The sequence below is a fragment of the Tursiops truncatus genome, chromosome 1 (genome assembly GCF_011762595.2).
Source record: "Tursiops truncatus isolate mTurTru1 chromosome 1, mTurTru1.mat.Y, whole genome shotgun sequence".
Lineage (NCBI taxonomy): Eukaryota > Metazoa > Chordata > Mammalia > Artiodactyla > Delphinidae > Tursiops > Tursiops truncatus.
This window is the reverse complement of record NC_047034.1, coordinates 156,206,028-156,227,176: the sequence shown is the minus strand read 5'-3', so window position 1 is coordinate 156,227,176 and position 21,149 is coordinate 156,206,028. Positions and strand designations below refer to the sequence as shown.

At 54.6% G+C, this 21,149-nt stretch overlaps 2 protein-coding genes across 7 annotated transcripts; both read left to right on the top strand.

The window, feature by feature from the left end:
- Positions 1–5,665: 5,665 nt before the first annotated feature.
- Positions 5,666–10,811, top strand: GJB3 (gap junction protein beta 3). 5 transcript variants are annotated; one of them, XM_019938157.2, is made up of 2 exons: positions 5,666–6,316; positions 9,152–10,811. In XM_019938157.2, exon 2 carries the CDS (start codon positions 9,208–9,210, stop codon positions 10,018–10,020), a length of 813 nt encoding a protein of 270 aa, XP_019793716.1. In that variant the 5' UTR covers positions 5,666–6,316; positions 9,152–9,207; the 3' UTR covers positions 10,021–10,811. The 5 variants fall into 5 exon arrangements, with proteins under 5 accessions (XP_019793716.1, XP_019793714.1, XP_019793715.1 ...); XM_019938155.2 differs by having other exon boundaries at positions 5,667–6,316; positions 9,174–10,811; XM_019938156.2 differs by having other exon boundaries at positions 5,667–6,316; positions 9,053–10,811.
- Positions 10,812–17,520: 6,709 nt separating this feature from the next.
- Positions 17,521–20,272, top strand: GJA4 (gap junction protein alpha 4). 2 transcript variants are annotated; one of them, XM_073792315.1, is made up of 3 exons: positions 17,565–17,660; positions 18,478–18,624; positions 18,763–20,272. In XM_073792315.1, exon 3 carries the CDS (start codon positions 18,780–18,782, stop codon positions 19,779–19,781), a length of 1,002 nt encoding a protein of 333 aa, XP_073648416.1. In that variant the 5' UTR covers positions 17,565–17,660; positions 18,478–18,624; positions 18,763–18,779; the 3' UTR covers positions 19,782–20,272. The 2 variants fall into 2 exon arrangements, with proteins under 2 accessions (XP_019793713.1, XP_073648416.1); XM_019938154.3 differs by lacking the exon at positions 18,478–18,624 and having other exon boundaries at positions 17,521–17,660.
- The last annotated feature ends 877 nt before the right edge of the window (positions 20,273–21,149 follow it).

Sequence of the window (21,149 nt, the reverse complement as noted above, 5' to 3'; positions counted from 1 at the left end):
CATGAGTAGAGAAGGTGGAGAGGAATCTGAGGAGGAGGTTGCTAGATAGAATACAGGACACCCAGTGAAATTCCAATTTCAGATAAAAAACAACAAATTTTTTTTTTTAGTTTTAAGTATGTCTCATGGACTATGTGAAACTTAAATTTAACTGAGTGTCCTGGGTTTGGTTTTTCGTTTTTGCTTTTGTTTTGCTTCGTTTCTAAATCTGGCAATCCTATTAAGAAGATGAATTTGGGATGTGAGAAGTTTGCGATACCTGCTAGACGTCCTGAGGGATAAGTTGAGTGGCAGCTGTATACAGGGGTCTGGAGTTCAGGTAAAAGGTCTGGGCTGGAGATAAGTATTTAGGAGTTGTCAGCCTAATTTTGATATTTTGAACCCTGAGAGGGATGGCATTACCAAGAGAGTGAGTGAGGACAGAGAAGGAGTCCTAGGACTAAGCCCCCGGGCACCCCAATATTTAGAGGTCAGGGAGATCAGGGGGAACCAGCAAAGGAGACCTAGAAAGAAAGGCCAGAAAAGAAGGTGAAAAGTCAGGGGATGTGGTGTGCTGGCCGCCAAACGCTGCTGGGAGTGCAGGGAAAGATAAGGGTTGAAACTTGACTGTGGGATTTAGCTGCGGGAACCTTGGCAAGAGCGGTGTAGGTGGACTATATGGAGCAAAAGCCTGATTAGAGTTCCAGAGAGAAAGTAAAAGGAAGCGAGGAATCAAGACAACTCATCCGAGAAGTTTTGCTATAAAGGAATGGAAAGAAACGAGGCAGATGCTGGATGATGTGGGGTCAAGGGACTTTTGTTTGTTAAGATAGAGAAATACCAGAGTATCTATTGTCATGGGAAAGACCCGGTAAAGAGCAAAAGGGTGGGACTTCCCTGGTGGTCCAGTGGTTGGGAGTCCACCTGCCAATGCAGGGGACACGGGTTCGAGACCTGGTCCGAGAAGATCCCACATACCGCGGAGCAACTAAGCCCGTGTGCCACAACTACTGAGCCTGCACTCTAGAGCCCGTGAGCCACAACTACTGAGCCCGCGCGCCTAGAGCCTGTGCTCCGCAACAAAGAGAAGACACTGCAATGAGAAGCCCGCGCACCGCAACAAAGAGTAGCCCCCACTCGCCGCAACTAGAGAAAGTCCACGCACCGCAACGAAGACCCAATGCAGCCAAAAAATAAATAAATAAATTTTAAAAATAAAAAAAACAATTTTTTTAAAGAGCAAAAGGGTGATGACATGGCGTAAGGTCTGGGGGCGGTGAGAAAGGGTGGGATCCCAGGACACATGTAGAATGACTGAATCCTGACTTCAACTCAGAAAAGTCCTGGATTACCTCTATCTGAGGATAGAGCTGGGCAGAAGTTCCATGTCCCTTGGGATGTCTTGGAAGGAAAGCAACGTTCTAGCCCAGATCCTGGGGCATCTCTTCCTACCCACAGCCCCAGACACACTGCAGCAGGACTGGAAAGGCCCCATGCTTCCGCCAACCTGCTTTCCAGAGGATTCTGCCTGCCCCATCTCTGTGCTCAAAGGTAGAAAGGGCCTTCAGGCCCAGGAGAGGGCCCAGGTCCCTGCCGTGTGTGCACACACACACACACACAAACACAAGAAAATTCCAGCAGGAGAGGGAAGCCCTTGCCCGAGGCCTGGGCAGAGTTTCAGACACAGGGGCTCTTGCCTGGCAGCAAGACCAGCTGGGCCAAGGCCTGAGCAGGAAGAACACAGTGGCAGGCTTCAGGCCTGCTGCCCCAGAGAGCAGGTGCAGGCCCTGAGGGGAGTGGGGTGGCCGGGGCAGCTGCTAAGCCCTGGTGCAACACAGCCCTGCCCTGAGGCGGGAGGATGGCCTAGATGGCCTCCCACATACTCGCCTGCTCAGGAAGCAGAAACTCGGAGTGGGCCAACAGGGCCTGGGGGTCCTCAGAGCCTCTTCCTGGAATGGGGACTCTTCCAGCTCACTCCAGAAAAAGCAAAGGCCGGCTGTTGGGGGCGCTGCCTGATGTCAGGAATGAGTGGTGGCATCTGGCAAGGTCGGAGTGATAGGGAAACCGTGCACCTCAGACTGCGACTCGTGAACCCACATGCCGGGACTCGAACCCAGACAAAACCCACAGTCTTCCAACTGAGATCACACACCTGGTTTCAGGACTTAATGAAGCTCAGGTTTTTGATGTCTCATGGCAGAAAGAATTCAGTGAGAGACAAAGTGATAGGTAAGAAGTGGATTTATTTTGAGAGAAACACACTCCACAGAGTGTGGGCCATCTCAGAAGGCGGGGGGGGCGTGCAGCCTTGGGAGAAACTCACTCCACAGACAGAGTGTGGGCCATCTCAGAAAGGGAGAAAGGCACCAGGGTATGGGGTTGTCAGTTTTTATAGGGGTGGGTGATTTCATAGGCTGAGTGGGAGGAGTATTCCAGCTATTTCAGGAAGGTGCGGGGATTTCCAGGAATTGGGCCACCGCCTACTTTTTGATCCTTATGGTCGGCCTTGGAACTGTCATGGCGCCTGTGGGTGTGTCATTTAGTGTGCTGACGTGTTACAGTGAGCATATCCTGAGGCTCGAGGTCTAGTGTAAGTAGACTTGTCCGCCATCTTGGACCCATTTGGTTCTAATCAGTTTATGTCATGGCCTCAGGCTATGTCATCCTTTCACATGTTGTGCCCTGCCCCCTTCCCTCCTGTTTCACTAGGACCTGGGCAATCAAATCACCTGGTCACCAGAGCACATTCACCCAACCACACACACAGCCTGACATGCACACAACCTCACAAAACCCTAGCAGCCACTTCCACGAGCATGCACGTTCACAACCACACACACCAACCATACACACCTATGCCTCATGCTACCCCCTCGACCCCCAGCTACCCAACCCCACACGGTAACAGACAGTCCTCACACACAACCTTATGCGCGCCCAACTTTTACTTTACAAATAGGAACTGATGTCTACAACCAGTGAGCTCCCTACTCTCCTGGAAATAATTTCAAATACTGTTCTGAAGAGTGACTGCTGAGGAAGTGGGTGAGGTCTCTTCAGGTGGGGTGACCAGGGAATACCCCGGTGGGAAGGTGAGACGTGAATAAGGAGGAAGAACCTGCCAGCTGAAGCGCAGTCCAGGCAAAGGGAACAGCAAATGCAAAGCCCAGAAGGCTGGACACAACATGGACTGAACATGCTGTTTGTGGAACAGAAAGCAGGCCAGTGTGACTGGGGAGCAGTGATCAAGGGGACGTGTGATGGGAGGTGAGGCAGGACTAGGTCACTTGGGGTTCTGTAGGGCAATGTCAGGAGAGTGGGTGCCAGGATAAAATAGGCGAGGGACATGATCTGATTTACATCATTAAAGCACTAGTTTAGCTAGAAGGAACCATGGGAGAAAAACTTTTTCCAGTTGTCAGAGGGGGGGAAGGCATTTCTAATTAAGACCAATCCTAGAGGCCATAAAAGATAAGATTGATACACTTGACTACGTAAAAAAATGTTTAATTCTGCAAAGCAAAACCCCCATAAGCAAAGTCAAAATACAAGTGTCAAACTTGGAGGGGAGGGTGAAATCCTTGTTATTTGCATCATAGACACAGGGTATATTTCTTTAATATGTAAAGAGCCCCTAAGAAATCAATAATTTTAAAAAGGCAACCACCCAACAGAAAAATGGGCAAAAGCAAAAGACAGTTCACAGAAAAAGAAACACAAGTGGCCCTTAAGTGTATGAAAATATGCTGATTCTCGCTCATAATAAAAGAAATGCAAAATAAAATATAATGAGATACCACTGGCAAAGATAAGGTTTGCTAATGCTCTGTATTGGCAAGAATATGGGGAAACACACACTTTATGTCTGATGGTAGCATAAACTGATACATCTATGGAGGGGATTTGGCAATATCTATCAAAACTTTAAATGAGCATACTTTAACCCCAAAATTCCACTTCTAAGAATATATCTTATAGATACAATTTTAAAAAAATGTGTTCAGTGATACTTATCCAAGTGTATTTCTTGCAATGATGTTTACAACAGAAAGAAATACAAGATTGAAAACACCCTTAATTTTCATCAATATGGGAGTGATTAAATATATTATAGTACCTATGCTATTCAGCTGTTTTTGTTTGTTTTAAGAGACAGCTCCCCATCTACTAAGGGGAAAATGAAATACTATTCAAGCATTAAAAAAAAAATGAGATAACTCTATATCTACTGATAGAGGAAATGTCCTATATTTTGTTACGTGAAAGGACATGAAAATAGCCAAGTACAGAACCATGTACACAGCACACCTCCATAGGGTAAATGGAAAAATAAATACCTACAGAGTCGAATACGCAGTTGATCTCAGGAAGGAAAAACCAGTAACTGGAAACCGAGTGGTCAGGTGGGCAGCCCTGATACATAGTCTGGTGTTCAGGGAGAAGCACTAGAAATGTGGGACTCAGCAGCCAATGGATAGTACTGGAAACCCGAGGACTGGATGAGCTCACCCAGGAGAGAAGAGGCTGAGACCAGGATGTGAGGCCTCCGAGGTACAAGGAAACCAGGAGTGGGGCGTCAAGGAAGCCAAGAGAAGAAAGTGTTTTGAGAGGGAAGGAGCAGTCAGCTGTGTCAGGTACTTCTGAAGGTGCAGGAGGAGGACAGAGACATTACTGTCGTTTTTAGCACCCTTGATAGGGCTGTCTTTAGTTACATGGTTGGGTGAAAACATTGTTCAACGGGTTGAAGGCTGACTAGGAGGTGAGGAAGTGGGGAACGGGTTTTGCTCTGAAATGCAGCAGAGCCGGAGAAGGTAAGGTGCAGGTGGCAGTCATGGACACCCCACAGGACACCATCATACTCACACATAGTCCCACACTGACACATGCACAGAAGCACCCGGCCCACCCCAGCACTGGTCAGTCTCAGCAATGATTTTCAAAGTAAAAGATGGCCTCTGCCCTGTGGCTTTGCCCTATCCAGAAACTCAGCATGGCTGAGGCCTCCAGAGCCAGCTCTGCTCCTTATTATCTGTGTGACCCAGGGCAAGTCACACAACCTCTCTGGCTTTCTCACTCATAAAAGTGAGAAGGATTGTACCTTCCTCATCTGGCACTGTGATGATGAAATAAAGCCTGCGGGACAGTGCAGGGACCAAAGATGTCTCTGAGCCCCCAATGCAGTGTTAGTTTTCTACCAGAAGTAGTAGGTAGGGTGATGGTGTAATTGATCTTTCCAAGTTTGGAGTTACTTTTGAGAGTAAACGGGGATGCTGTTAATTACACCAGGGCCACAGGCATAAACCAGTACAGTCCTGGGAAGATGCCACGTATAATCACCCTTCAGCTAGCAACATCATCTCTGTCCAGACAGGGAGTGCTCAGGCCCTTTGGTGACTAAGACACCAGGACTCCCCGGGAGGCTGGAAACCCTGGGGGTTCCCCGACCAGGCTGCGGCCCCGGGGCTCCCTCATTACGTTCCTAGTCGTGGCACACTAGTAAATAAGACAAAGCGTCCTTGCCTTCAGAGCCCAGCCCAGCCCGGCCCAACCGCAGGCCCCGCCTCCCTCCGCAGGAGGTCTAAAGCGCAGCCTCCGCTCCTTCACTTCTCTCTTACTCCCGCCCCACACCGCACATGGGATTTGCCCCCTGCAGTAACTCCAGGCAACGGCCTCTCCCCATCCGGCCCTCACCCCTGGACGAAGGATCCCCCCATCTCCTTTCCAGGCGCAGTGCCCCTTCCTGCTGCGGGCACAGGGTCTGCCCCCCAACCTGCCCCCCACTTCTCCAAAGTGAGCCTGAGCCACGCATTCCAGGACGCGGAGCCTGAGCCACGCACCTACGCGGGGAGGGCAGCCTCCGGGAGTGGTCGAGACCAAGCGCCAGGCGGGGACAGTGACCCGCAGGGCGCGGACACAGTACCCGTGGTAACGTACGTGGGCTAGTCCTGATTGCAGTCCGTCCGGGGACCACTTGACACTTAACCAGGTTAGAGCCCTTCATGCTCCGAATCTCATCGGACCCTTTGCCACAGCCCTGCCCAGGGCCACAGATGCCCCCGTTTCACACATGAAGAAGAAGCCCAGGCTCAGACGGGCGTCAAGCCCGGGAGAAGGTTGCCGGGGGAACGAGTGACAGTGTCTGGACTAAAACCCGACCCTCTGCGGCGGGCGGCTCCAGAGCTCCTCCCCTGACCCTCCCTCCTCCACGCCGCCCCCGGCGTTGCCTGCCGCCACGCGCCTCGCCGCCACTGCAGAGACGCGGCTCCGGTCCCGCTCGCCTCCGCTGCGGGCCTCGAGGACGCGGGGTCCCGGCCCCCCGCTGGCCGCGCCGCTGCTGGTGAGTGCGGGGCGCCTCCCCACCCCGCGCCCACGGCCGCTGAGCGCTCCCCGGCGACCCCGGGCGGGGCGGGGCGGGGGCTTGATCCTGCCTTCGGGCCAGGCTGAGACTGGCAGGTGAGGGGATGGGAGGAGGTCGAGGGAACTAGACCCACCCCACTCCCCACCTGCCTTCTCACCCCTCGGTTCTGGGCGGGGAGGGGGCTCCAGCTGCTGAAGGTTCCCGGACAACCCCCTCCCCCATCGGCAGGCTCCCAAGCTGCCTGGAATGGACGGAAACTTGGTGCTGGTGAAGGCTGGGGTGGGGGGTGGAGAGGGGAGGGGAGTTCTGCCCCGAGGAGGGGGCCGGCCGGCACTGTGGAGTGGCGGTGAAAGCTGGGCGCGCCTTGGTCCCGGGGCAGGGGAAAAGCGGATAGCTGGGAGCTGCTGCTGGGGGGCCGCATGGGGGGCCAGATCCGGCTCCACCAGTCCCGAGCCTGGGCTTGGAGGGAAATTCTTTGCCGGTGAGTCGCGTCCCTAGGGTGTGTTTGACAGGACTGGGCAGACAGGACTGGAAGGTGGAAGGTGGGGGCCCAGGAGGGGGCAGCCCCCAGGTGGGCCGCCCTGAGAAGGCTCAGGTGGAAGCACCTGTCAGGGCCCTTCTCCTCCGGGGCTGGCAGACAGGGTTCCAACCTCCACTCCAGTCTTCTTGAACTCTCGCCAGGTGAGTGCCAGGCTGGGGAAGGAATGGCCTTTTACTACTCTTACCACAGCTCAAGAAAGTAGGAATTATTTCTCTTTAGAGATAAGGAAGGAAGGTCAAAGAGATTAGGAGAAATTGGAAGTCACCCAGGTAGAAGGGGTAGAGCTGAGGCTTGAATCCAGATGTGACTCCACGCTCAATACACATCCCACTCCCCAAAGGACAGGTCTTAGAAGGAGCTGAGTTGAGGCAGACACGTTTTTTTTTATTCTAAGTATGTTACTGTATGCTGCTGCCAGTGCATATAAAATAAGCACCCTTGTGAAACAGAAGTTCATGAAAATTCAGAGAGGTAGAGGATTAAACAAATACTTTAATTCCCACTGGTAATTAAATTCCGGGGAGAAAATAAAGGGGACAGGAGCAGAGTGACTGGGAGGGCAGGGGCTTCCAGGTCCAGGGTAATCTAGGGTGGCCTCTAAGAAGAGGATGTTTTAGCAGAGGCCTCAGTAATGAGAAGGATGCAGCCATGCAAGTTTCTGGAGGAAGAGCATTCTAGGCAGCAGGAATAATTACAAAGCCCCAGAGGCCCCCATTGCGGCCTGAGCAGAGAGGCAGGTGGAGAGTGTAGGAGAGTAGGGCAAGAATGTAGAAACTGGGGTTTTATTCTCAGTGTAGTGGAAGCTAGTAGAAAGTTTTAAACAAGGGCGTGACATGATTCAATTTAATGGACTCTGCGGGCATAGGAGCAGACACTTGAAGGCCAGCCAGGAAGCTTTGGTAATAATACCAGCAAGGGTGATGGTGATTTGGAGCAGGGGGTGGTGGTGGAGGGGTGAGAAGTGGTGATGCAGGGGTGGACCCTCAGTCAGCATGCATGCTCAGAGTCACAGAGCGGCTCCAGGAGCACTCACATGTGCACACAAGCCCACACGTACACACGGAGAGGCACATGCTCCCAACACCCTTTGCAGCATGTAGACACTAGGTGCACTCAGGCAGACCCACCTGTCCACACCCTCTGAGTCATTCCAGGACTAGGAGGAGGATGTGTGATCTGGGGACCTGAACAAAGCATGACTCCCCACCACAAAGCTCCGGCATCCCGATTGCTGGTGTGTCTGGGGCTCCCTCAGGTCCTGGCACAGGGAAGGAGGGTGTCCCTAGATTTTTCCTGGATCTGGTGTCCGCAGGAACCAGACCATTACCCTCTCCATGTGCCTCCCCCCACAACCTGAACTGGTCTCCCAACTTCACCACCCACTGCCTGTGGGACCTTGGGGAGATTATTTCCCCTCTCCAAGCCCCAGTTTCCTATCTGGGGTTCATCACCCCAACTTCACAGGATGATAGCAAGGCATCAACGAGGTAAGTTTTGAGAAGCTGGTCTGGGGCAGGCATCCAGCAGAGAAATGGAGAGCAGGCGGTGGACAGCCCAGCCTTGAATTCAATTCTAGTTTTAATTTTTTTTTTTTTTTTTTTTGCGGTACATGGGCCTCTTACTGTTGTGGCCTCTCCTGTTGCGGAGCACAGGCTCCGGATGCGCAGGCTCAGCGGCCATGGCTCACAGGCCCAGCCGCTCTGCAGCATGTGGGATCTTCCCGGATCGGGGCACGAACCCGTGTCCCCTGCATCGGCAGGTGGACTCTCAACCACTGCGCCACCAGGGAAGCCCCAATTCTAGTTTTAAATGAGTGACTTGACCGCTCTAGATTTCACAATGGATAGCCAGCATTTATTGAGCACTTACTGTGTACTGAGTGCTTTGCAATCCTTTTCTCATTTGATTAGCAGTTTCTTCATCTGTCAATGAGAAGCATAATAGTGTCTACCTCCCAAGGTCCTTATAAGGATTAAATGAGATCCAGCACATAAAGTATTTAGCTCCTTGCCTGGCTCGTTGTAAATGCTCAATAAATAATAACTGTTATTATCAGCAAATGCACATTCCCTTCCTTCCGGCATATAGCTCTGTGACTTTGGGCAGGTTACTTAGCCTCTCTGTGCCCGTTTCCTCTCTGTAGCTTAGGAAGAATAACAGTCCTGATCTCATAGGGTCGTTGGGATGATCAAACGAATCCATCCACATAGAGAACTCAGAACAGCGCCTGGCACATAGTAAATGCTCTGTAAATGTCATCTACCCGTTGTCAGACCGGTTTTCCCATCCTGTCAGGCGGGCACGGCCCACAGCGCCCCCACCAGGCACCATGGACTGGAAGACGCTCCAGGCCCTACTGAGCGGGGTGAACAAGTACTCCACAGCCTTCGGACGCATCTGGCTGTCGGTGGTGTTCGTCTTCCGCGTGCTGGTGTACGTGGTGGCAGCGGAGCGCGTGTGGGGGGACGAGCAGAAGGACTTTGACTGCAACACTAAGCAGCCAGGCTGCACCAACGTCTGCTACGACGAGTTCTTCCCCATCTCCAACATCCGCCTCTGGGCCCTGCAGCTCATCTTCGTCACGTGCCCGTCGCTGCTGGTCATCCTGCACGTGGCCTACCGCGAGGAGCGGGAGCGGCGGCACCGCGAGAAACACGGCGACCAGTGCGCCAAGCTGTACGACAACGCGGGCAAGAAGCACGGTGGCCTCTGGTGGACCTACCTGTTCAGCCTCATCTTCAAGCTCCTCATCGAATTCCTCTTCCTCTACTTGCTGCACACTCTCTGGTACGGCTTCAGCATGCCCCGCCTGGTCCAGTGCGCCAACGTGGCCCCCTGCCCCAACATCGTGGACTGCTACATCGCCCGGCCCACCGAGAAGAAGCTCTTCACCTACTTCATGGTGGGCGCCTCCGCCGTCTGCATCGTGCTCACCTTCTGCGAGATCTGCTACCTCATCTTCCACAGGGTCGTGCGAAGCCTTCCCAGAAAGAGCGGCCTCCGGGGCCGCGGCCCCCCGTCCTCCGCCAGCCAGGCCTCCACCTGCCGCTGCCACCACAAGCTGGTGGAGGCCGGGGAGTTGGGCCCGGATTCCAGCGACGACAAGATACATGCTTCGGCACCCAACATGACCCCCATCTGACCACGGGCTGGGGAGCGATCCTGGGCTGCCCGTGGGGACAGGCAGGGAGGTATTGTGCCGGTGGAGGGGTCCTCCCGGGGCTGGGGGGCCCCACTCTGAATTCACTACACTATTCAATTTCACCTTTAGTAGATTGTTTTGAGCGCTGGGCACTGTGCTGTCTGTCTGGTATAGGTCACACCACAGGCCCACTGGCAGCCCTCCTGGGAGAAAGACAAGCAAGTTAACTACTGCCTGCAAGGGGACACTTAGAGGACTCTGCTGGGCTTCACCTAAGCCAGGAGGGGATGATGGGGAGAGCCTTCCCTGAGGGAGGAATGTCTAAGAGAGGTGAGAAGTGCTTCCTAGCACACAAAAGCAGGTGCAGAGGCCTGGAGGCCACAAAGGGAAAGATGCTTGCCCTGGGTCTGGTGAGATGTACCAGACCAAAGGGAATCTTCATTCCTTCGGGAGAAGCACCCAGATTCCTGGGATGGAAAGGAAGTATCCTCCCAGCAGTGGAGGTCTGGAGGCTGCGAGTGAGCCTGGGAAGAGGAGGGGTAAGCTCTGGTGACACCAACCCCGGCTTGAGACACCCAGAGATCCTCTGGCTCACCACTGCCCTTTGGGAACCCGCCCCCCATCTTATTCCTCCACCCTCAGGCAGCTTTGCTCCCATCTTCCTCCCACAAGTGTACTCAGTCTGTTGCCAGCCTTTCAGACCCTACTCTCAGGGACTTGAGGTGGATGTGCTGATAGGAACATCCCCGAGGCAATTTCTTTTAAATCAATAAAGGCTGTCTTTTATACAGGTTGACTCTCTTCTTTTCTCCCACACTCCCACCCACAAGACCCTGAGGGCAGAGAAGGTAGCCCCTCAGAAGGGGAGAGAGCTCCATGGCTCGAGCTGAATTTAGGCTGGGGCTGGGGTTGACCCAGGAGGGATCTGGGGTGGAACCTACAGATATACATGCTGTGATTGTAGATGTGGTCACAAGAGGGCGCTGTGCTCCCTCTAACAGCAGCGCTAGCCCTTCATAGTGAGGCCCTGCCCTGAGCGCACACAGTCACAGCCCTCTGGTTGCAGACAAACCACGCTCCTTCCTCCTTTGTAACCCAGTCACTGCCATCCACAACGTGCACCCCACCCTGTGTACACAAAATCCCTGTTATTCATACTCTCACTCCTGTATGCTCACAACAGGCTCCTCTAAAGGCATGAAGCCCCAGCCTCACCCAAGCGCTATCCAGCTCCTTCCACTTTCCCTGAGCATTTTCTCCACCCCAGGCCCCTGGCAGACATGAGGACTGCACAGGGGAATAGGACCTGAGCCCAAGGAGCTCAGAGCCTGGGGGAGACAGAGACACACTCATCTCCTGCACTAACCAACCCCAGGTGGATCCCAGCCCCACTCCCAGCACTGTGTGATGACCTGAAATTTCAGGAACACCAACATCCAAGCCAGGACAGGATGGAAAGCAAAAGGGGGTGCAAGACTATACTCACGCAGAGGAACATTTAGTAACTATCAAAGCCAAGGCCAGGAGCCAGAAATCCAGGAGGCAGTGAGCCAAGAGCCAGTGCAGGCGGGGAAAGGACAGGTCATTGTGTCAACAGGACAGGCTGGGGTTCACCTTTGCTCTCACGTGTGGTCGTTACTGTGGTGGATAAGCCAGCCAAGTTTAAAGGGCCCGGGCTGGGCTGACACTCACCTCCCAGGTTAAATCATAGCTTAACCACTTCATGACCACAGCTTCACCATGCTGCACCTTGGACAGGCTTTCAGAACCTCAGTCTTGTCATCAATACAATGGGAATTTTATCAGTCAGGGTCTCAACAGGAAACAGATGGCACATTCAAACCAAGGAACTTCAAAGAGTCTCCTTGAGGGACTGTTTTTGAAGGTATAGGCATGCTGAAGGAAACCCATAAAAGGTGCCCTGGGGCTGGTACCAGGGTAGCAATGGACGGGTTGCCACACAAAGGCTGCAAGGAGGCATCCAACCGCAGCAATCAAATAAGTACCATGACTTCACTCTACCACCTCCTACCCACCTGCCAGTGGCTCCCACTGACCCAACACAACCAGAAACCAGAGGGCACAGAAGCCTATTGAGACGGTCAGTACGGGTCAGCCTCCCAGCGCACAGAGCAGATCTGAGGGGCAAAAGGAACATATTCAGCCCAGCACTCAGGACAGTATCCACTCCTAGGATTGTTGCAGAGATAAAAGGAGACAGTGTCATAACATGTTAGTTCAGCGCTAACATATCCAGTAAATATCCATGCACAACCATGCGTAGGAAAGTCTCTGCCTGCCGCCCAGGCCATCTGGTGTGTCAGTCCCAGCTTGGAGTGGATGGTTGCCAAGGTCCCAGGGAGGGCTGATCGCTACCTATTTGCTGTCTTGCATTCCAGCACCTTCCAGGATAGTTCCCACTGCCTGGATAAGGATGGCTTTGAGGTCAGAGCAACCAGAGAACAACATCAGCTATCCCAGCAGGGACTGAGCCTCCAGTCCTGGTCCCGCTTCTCCAAGCTGCGGGCCAGGACCACAGATGAGGGAATATTCCAGCTCTAAGCATCCCACATTTGGCCTGAGAGCTGTCCCCAGCAGTGCCGCTCATGCTTTCCATCCAGCATGTATTGAGCTACTGTTCACCATGGAGAGTCCCCAGCACACATCTCATGTCCCCTGGTCTTCTCTTATGAGGGTACACACCTCTACCTCCTCTTCCCCCAACCACGTGAGGAGTCACTGCAAGCTTCCTTCGATAGTGCTTATGATTACGATTTAGATTTCATATACACACTTTCGAGTCCACATCTACTTCATGATGTGACAGCCACCCTGCAGCCCAAGGCAAATAGATTATTTTGTATTCATCACCCTGATCCAAGCCCCTTGGTAGGGACTAAATGTTTGTGTCTCCCCCAAAATTCATATGTTGAAACGCTAACTTCCAGTGTGATGTTATTAAAAGGTGGGGCCTTTGGGAAGTGGGCTCATGAGGATGGATTTGTGCTCTTATGAGAAGAGACATGAGGGGGATGGTCTTTCTCTCTCTGCCATGTGAAAACATACTCAGAAGACAGCCCGATATAAACCAGGAAAAGGGCCTTCACCAAGAACCCAACCAGGCTGGCACCCTGATCTTGGACTTCCAGCCTCCAGGACTATGAGAAATAAAGTTCTGTTGTTTAAGCCACCCAGTCTGTAGTATTTTTACAGCAGTCCGAGCTGAGACACCTGCATCATCTATCACCTGGCTCACTGCAATAATCTCCCTGCTTTCTGCTCCAACTCTGGGAAGCAGATGCTGCAAAAGAGAGGGGTGCAAAGGGCCTGCTGGGGAGGAACACCTGTGAATGGAAAGGGGAGGAAGCAGGACCGAGTGACAAGACCCGTTCGTGGGAGCTCTGTGTCCGTTACACAAAGATGGTCACATTGGATGGAAATGGCTGGGCCCTTGACCACGCTTGGCTCAGCCATTGCCTGGGGCCACCCCAAGCAGAGCCTGGCCACCTGCACAGCTGAAGCAGACCTGGAGGCTGTCAGCTGGCCAGACTCCGCACAGCTGGGCAGCGAGTCCTCCGTTGAAGGGGGAGATCTGCATCCACCACCCACTCCCACAGTCTATTCCCAGCACAGCAGCCAGGGTGATGCCATAAAACCTAAATCAGGCCATGTCACTCCTCTGCCCCAAACCTCCAAAGGCATCTCACACTGGCCTTTAGGGGCCTCCAAGACCTGCCCCACCTGTTGCCTTTCTGAACCCTCATCTCTTCTCCTTGCTGACCTCACTCAGTCACGCTGACCTCCTTGCTCTCCCTCAGGCAGGAAACACCAGGCATATTTCTGCCTCAGGGCCTTTGCACTCTCTCTCCCTCTGCCTGGAATGTGCTTTCCTCCTGAGAGCCACAGGGGTCCCTCCCTTCCTTCAGGGCCTGCATCAAAGGTCAGCTGCTTCATGAGAATTTCTCCCTTCTTCTCTTCAAAAATGAAACCACCACCTCCTGCGCCCTCATCCTCCTTTCCTGCTTTACTCTCCACCTAACAGGTACTAACAGGTATCACCAGCTAACACATTCTATATTTTGTCTGTCTCCCTCCGGCTAGAATGTAAAGCCCACAAGACAGGGAGTTTTGTTATCGCTGGTTCCTGGTTGATCTCCAGTGTCTAGGACAGCAGCACCAGGCAGTGCTCAGCGCTCAGTAAATAATTTGTTGAATTCATAAATTCGTATATGAGCCTGGGGCCCTGCTAGGTGCTGGGCATGTAAACAGGACTCAGCTGCCTGCCCTCAAGGGGCTCACAGACTAATAGGGGAGGGGGTAAAGACAAGTAAACAGTGCACCCTGGATGGGGAGAAGGGAAATGGGGATGGTTTCATGTGTATAGAGTTTCAGTTTTGCAAGATGAAAATGCTCTGGAGATCTGTCGCACAACATTGTGAATAAATGTAACACGACTAAACAGCGCACCCAGGGGCAGTAGGTGAGCCGCTGAGAACGTAAAGGCTCATCTAATCCAGAGGAGGCCAGCAAGGGGACTTCTGGGGGAAGGGACGTGGAGCAAAGTCCTGAACGACTGTAGGGCTGAGCATGTGAGGGTGTCCCAGCCAGAGGGGACAGCACGGACAAAGGCCAGAGTCAAGTACGGCTGGATCACTGAGTGAAAGGGGAAGAGGGAGGAGGCTGGAGAGGTGCTTGAGGCCAGGAGGCAAAGGAGAGCCACAGAAGGGTTCTAAGCAGGGCAGCGTGTGGTCTGATTTCTGGGGAAGGGTGGGGCTGGGCTGGAAGCCAGGAGACCAGTTGGGAGGCCACTGAGATGGTGGCCTAAATAGGGTCACCTAAACAGTGGGAACAGGCCTAAACAGTGGGAACAGAGGGAGGTGTGGGGGTCTAAGGATGTCTCCCAGGTGGAATGGCCAGGCTGTGGGATTGTCTTGGCCGACCCTGGCTCATCCTTTCCAGGAAGGGGAGGGATCATTCAAACTCTAACCTCCAGAGCCCCTAAGGAAGGGGTGAGGGTGAGGGCAGCTCCTCCCTCCTTCCCAGTAGCTGGGATCACAAAGGCTTTGGGAGGGCCTGGGCCCAGCCACAGGAGAGGAACTCTGGGAGCAGAAGCTGTAGTGGGGGTGTGGTGAGAACCCGCCTCCAGGGACCTCGGTTCTCATGCCCTCAGGGGTCAGAATTTCGTGGGCTCCTCGTCAGCTTTGGAAATCCAGGAGGCTCAGCTCATCATGGCCCTGAGGGACAGTCCTGGAAGGGGAAGCTAGCTCAGCCTCCTGAAGTTGAGGTCTGGGCTGAGCCCACCACACTTGCTGCCCCAGAGGTCCTCCTGCGAGGGCTGAAGGCAGGAGCCTGGGGCACCCACCCTGGGGCACCAGGAATCCAAAGATTGAATCCTGTTGTGGAGGAACACAGGCCTTTCTGACACCGGCCCCAGGCCTTGGACCCCACCTGCCACATTCCCTTTCCTTAGCTGCCCTATCCTTCACCAACATTCTGACCCCAGCTCCCTCCCTTTCAGCCCTTTCTGCTCCCACCAAGACCAACCCACTGACCCTTTTTGTCACAAAAATGTTTGTTACGTTTTTAGCCACCATCCATTGGAAAACTTCCTGTGTACTAATATTATGCTATGTGCTTTGATTGGATCTCCCATCAGCCCGATACAGTAGGAACTATTACCTCCCCAATCTATAGAGGAAAAAACTGAGGCACAGGGGTTTAAGCAACGTGCCTAAGGGCACAGAGATAAACAGAAAAGTCTCAACTTCTAGGCCCTACTGCCTCTCCCACCAAGGCCGGTGAAGCCTCGGGACGTCGCGGCCCCCAGTCCTTGGGCCTTTGCTCACGCTGTTCTTCTGCCTCGAATGCTCTCCCCCCAGCCCCCATCTGGCTGACGAAAGCAAGTTTCACATATTGCAGTATGGGAAAATCATTCTGGCTTGTACATGAGTTAATTCGAATTTTATGCTAACTAAAACAGCCTGTTTGTGACCTATCAAACCTACGTTGTTCATCTGCTTTAATTATTAAAGAAAAGGGTGCATTGACCAGAAGTAAAGAACGTTCATGTTAAAAATAAAGATCACAACATGCCTCCCTTCCTGGGACGCCCGTGCCGCTACTCCTCCGATGATGACTCCCTTCCCAGGTGCCAAGGCCGTACTGACTCACTGTGCGCTGCTGAGCTGTGCTTTTTGGGGGTTTGGGGTTTTCTGGGTTTTGCTTTTCTTGAAACCTTGAAGGAATGTATCCCTGACTTGTCTGATGTTCTTTGTTCTGACGAGATATAAACTGTGCTGAAAACCACGCTTCTCCAGAGCAGTTCCTCAGAGTTCTGAGAGGCTGGCTCCTGGACAAGAATCCTCAGTGTGGCCCAAATAGAACTCTTTTCTATTCCTGCTATAGATTGTTGATTGTGTCCATCACCGTGGCTAGCGCAGGCTCCTCCAGGAAACGCTCCTAACCAAGTCCCTCTGAGTCTGGTAGTTCTCAGGAGAACTTCGTGCATCTACTCTAACCCCAGGGCTGATACGCTCAGTTCCTGCCTTCTGCCCCAGCCAGTGGGAGCCCCAGGCCAGAGACCACATCTGGCTGGTTTGTGGTGAAGTCCCCAGCTCCACATACAGTGCCTGCAGCACACGAGTGTTCACACACAGGATGATGCCTGAATGAGCAATGGCAGGCTCTGCCCACCCCTAATTCCTTGGGATGTCTCCCCCCACCCCGTATTTAGAGGCATGAGAACGGGATCCAAGCTAAAGGTCGGGAGAGTCCCCGCCAGCCATCCCCTCCCCAGTCTCACATGGTCCACGGGCACTTCTTAGTGCCCTCTGATTGTGTAGCCTGCCCAGGAGTGGGGATGTTTGAGAATTCTGCAAGAACAGGGGCTGGGTAGAGACCCCAGCTCCACCACAGACGCCAGGGAGGGCAGATTAGAACCCCTCTCTCCCAGTGTGGTTCCCCATGCCCTAACGAGTCTTGATTACCCAGTGTGGCTTTCCTGGTGACCGCAGGGCACCACAGTTTCCCCTCCAGAATGTGGCTTTGTCCCGGGGGGGGGGGCACTGCGGGGGGCACCCCGTGGCCACCCCACAAATGAGGGGTCTTCTCCCTTCTCACCAAGGGGTCAAGGAGATGTCCTTCCCTAGAGGCCCCCTCACCCTCATCCCCACCCGCCCATCTCTCACAGCCTCTCAGGCCAGTTGCCTGAGATCAGAAAGTTCTGGCTGCAATCCTTTCAAATGTAGCCACCCTGGGAAACTCACAACCCCGAAACCCCCTCCGCGAGAACCTGTTCCACAGCCAAGGAAGCTGAGGCTGGGAGAGTCTGTCGGCCTGAAGACCTCGGAGGGCAGACATGGAAAGCAGCGGTTTCTCATCCTCTTCCCTTTCGACCCCCAGCGCCACCTCCCGGGCCCCTTCCTTGAGTGTGGTTTCAGGGAGCCTGCACCTCCCGTCCCGCCCCCGCTCGGCTCGGAACAGCGCCCGCCGCCCTCCCGCCGCTTCCTGACCCCACCCCGCCCCGCGTGCTATTTAAGGCGCCCCCGCCGCCAGGCGCCGTCCAGCAGGCAGGGCTCCCACGGGCGCCGCTCCGGCCGACGCGCGTCCCCACTGCCACCTGGGCCGCCGGCAGGCAGGCGGTGAGTTGGGCTGGGGCGCCACCTGCCAGCTGACGAGCGGGCAGGGACAGGTTGCCACGTGCCAGGGGCTGAGGGTGGCTGCTGGGGGACCCACCGCGGCCGCGCTCACCCAGCCTGCTGGGCCAGCCTCTGCGCTAAGCCAGGCTCCTGCCTCCTTCGGTCGCATCCTTAGAACCCTTGTTAGTAGGAATAGTATCATTTCCATTTTACAGGAGAGGAGTGCTCAGAGGTCGTCACTTATCCAAGGTCCCAGTTTGTAGAAGAGTCAGGATTTGAACCCAGGCCTGGTTCCAGAGCCTGGCTCTAAACAGCTTTGCTGCTGGGGAGAAGCACCACCCCTGCCCCTTTCCCCTACCTTCCTCCCCCCACTCTCCCCGTGGTGTTCTGGGAACTTTGTGGCCTGTGCCTCCACCCTGCCATGACAATTCCTTTCAAGAGTCTAGAATTTGGCAGCGACAGCTTTGGCAGGGGGAGGGGATGGAGAAAGGGGACAGGATCAAGTGTCGGTACTTGAGCGGCAGGTGGTCAGTATCGCTGACAGGTGGAGCTAATGCAGGATGCTGCCTTGAGTGTCTAGCATGCCTTCACCCACCCCACCATAAACTCAGAGGTTAGAGTGAGGCCAGCTGGGTGAGAGCTGGTGGGGTGGGGAGTGGGGACCTGAGGCTTTCGGCCCCCTGAGAAGCTGAAGATATCACCACCACCACCCACTCCCCCACTGGCTGGGGGGGGACAGCCTGTCCTGGGCAAAAGGGAGGAGGGGCAAGGCACAGCCTTGTGACCTTGGATAAGTTCCTCAAATTCTCTATTCCCTTAGGCTCAGGAGCCTCACCTTGATCCAGACCTCCTTCGGCTGTGGTCACCCTGGGACTGCAGCTGGGAACAAGAGGGACACAGATGTGACTAGACAGGGACCCTAGCTGTACCCTTGCCAGAGCTTAGCAGTCATCATCCAAAGATCTGGGTATGAGTCCCTTCCCAGTCCCTTCCCCTCCTGGAGCTCAGTTTCCCTGTAGGTAAAATGGGTGTGGCCGGCCTCCCTGCAGGCTTGTTGCTAGGACAGCTGAGAAGGATGCTGACAGTGTCCTCTGTCTCCCTGCAGACGGAGGCCCAGGAGCCATGGGCGACTGGGGCTTCCTTGAGAAGCTGCTGGACCAGGTCCAGGAGCACTCGACCGTGGTGGGCAAGATCTGGCTGACGGTCCTTTTCATCTTCCGCATCCTCATCCTGGGCCTGGCTGGCGAGTCAGTGTGGGGCGACGAGCAGTCGGATTTCGAGTGTAACACGGCCCAGCCAGGCTGCACCAACGTCTGCTACGACCAGGCCTTCCCCATCTCCCACATCCGCTACTGGGTGCTGCAGTTCCTCTTCGTCAGCACGCCCACCCTGGTCTACCTGGGCCATGTCATTTACCTGTCTCGGCGCGAGGAGCGGCTGCGGCAGAAAGAAGGGGAGCTGCGGGCACTGCCGGCCAAGGACCCACGCGTGGAGCGGGCACTGGCAGCCATAGAGCGACAGATGGCCAAGATCTCGGTGGCGGAGGACGGTCACCTGCGGATCCGTGGGGCGCTGATGGGCACCTATGTGGCCAGCGTGCTCTGCAAGAGTGTGCTGGAGGCAGGCTTCCTGTACGGCCAGTGGCGTCTCTATGGCTGGACCATGGAGCCTGTGTTCGTGTGCCAGCGCTCTCCCTGCCCCTACCTCGTAGACTGCTTTGTCTCACGCCCCACGGAGAAGACTATCTTCATCATCTTCATGCTGGTGGTTGGACTCATCTCCCTGGTGCTCAACCTGCTGGAGCTGGCGTACCTGCTGTGCCGCTGCCTCAACCGGGGGATGAGGGCCCGGCAGAGCCAGGACACGCCCCCAGCCCAGGGCACCTCCTCGGAGCCTTATGCTGACCAGGTCTTCTTCTACCTCCCCATGGGTGAGGGGCCCTCATCCCCGCCATGCCCCACGTACAATGGGCTCTCGTCCAGTGAGCAGAACTGGGCCAACCTGACTACGGAGGAGAGGCTGGCTTCTTCCAGACCCCCCCTCTTCCTGGACCCGCCCCCCCAGAGTGGCCGGAAATCCCCCAGTCGCCCCAGCAGCTCTGCTTCCAAGAAACAGTATGTATAAGAGCCCGGGACGTCTTGCTGCCTTTAGTGCAAGACTCTGCAGAGATGACTGGGGCTGGGGAAGCAGGTGCTTGCTGGCCAGAAGGCCTCACTGCATGTTGTTCTTGAACACCTGGGGCCTTCCTGGTGACCAGAGGGCACCATAGTTTCCCCTCCAGAATGTGGCTTTGTCCCAGGCACAGACAGAGGCAGCTTGGGGTGCTCTTGGCCAAGGGTGTTTGGGCCCTGTGGTCTTTTTCACCGTGTTCAAAGGGACTCGGAGACAACTTCCTCCACCCCCACCCCCTGGAAGATTCACCTCTGCCCAGGTTGTCCACACACCCTGTCCTCACAGAAGAAGGCTGGTCGAGGCTGCTGGGTCAGCCTTGATCCCACACACAGACAGAGCCTGTGCTGGATCTGGCCCTGTCAAGGGGACTGGGGTCTTGTTCTCATCACTCCTTCCTAGTTCTGCTGTTTATCCTTCTAAAATAAACAGGACTTGGCCACAAGCGAGGTGTGTATTGATACTGTCATGATGTGCCTGGGGTGGGGGGGCAGCTGCTTTACCCAGGCTTCCTTTTTGGTCCTGCATAATCTGTCTTTGGCCTTAGCAATCCCAACACCAGGCAGCACCTTCAACCCTCAAACTCCTACATACTGCCTCTCAGCAGCTCTGAGTCCTAAACACTGCCTTTTGAAATGCCCCAGCACCAGCCCCCTCAACCTGCCCCTTAATCAGTGGCCAAAGCAGAGTCTGTCCCCATCCTGCCCCATGGCCATCCAGTGCCCCGGCCACGCTCCCAACTGCAGTGTGCTTCCTTACTGGACACTGCTCCCCACCCTGCCTGCATGCCAGCCAAGCCCTTCAGAGTCCAGCTCAAATGGGCCTGCACCCCTCAGTATTTGGGGAGGCAGGTCTAGATCACTTGCCCCCTCCTACCTTGGCCCTGTCTAGTCTGCCCACCAGAAGGAGCAACTCAAGGACCTGCATCGTAAATCCTCCCCATGCACCTAAAACTCACACAGTGAGAACAGACAATGGCAGTGTAGAGAGGTGGAAGGGACGGCCAGGGTCCAGTGGAGGAATCGAATCCTGCCTCTGAGTCACAAAGGTTGCAGGAAAAAAAAAATAAGCAATTGAACTAGATCTTGACAGATAAATAGGAGTCTGCTGGGGAGGGAAGAGGACACCTTGTTTGGACAGAAAACTGCAAAGGCATGGAGAAGGGGAACCGTTGGGGACTGAGGGGGTGCTTAGGGCCTGATGAGCCATCTAGGATGTGGGAAGTACAGCTGAGGATAAGCCCAGTGTTGGCAGAGTTGACGTGGAAGGTGACCCGGATGGAGGCAACACTCAGTGGCCCTCGGAGACAAGCTGTTGCCTGCT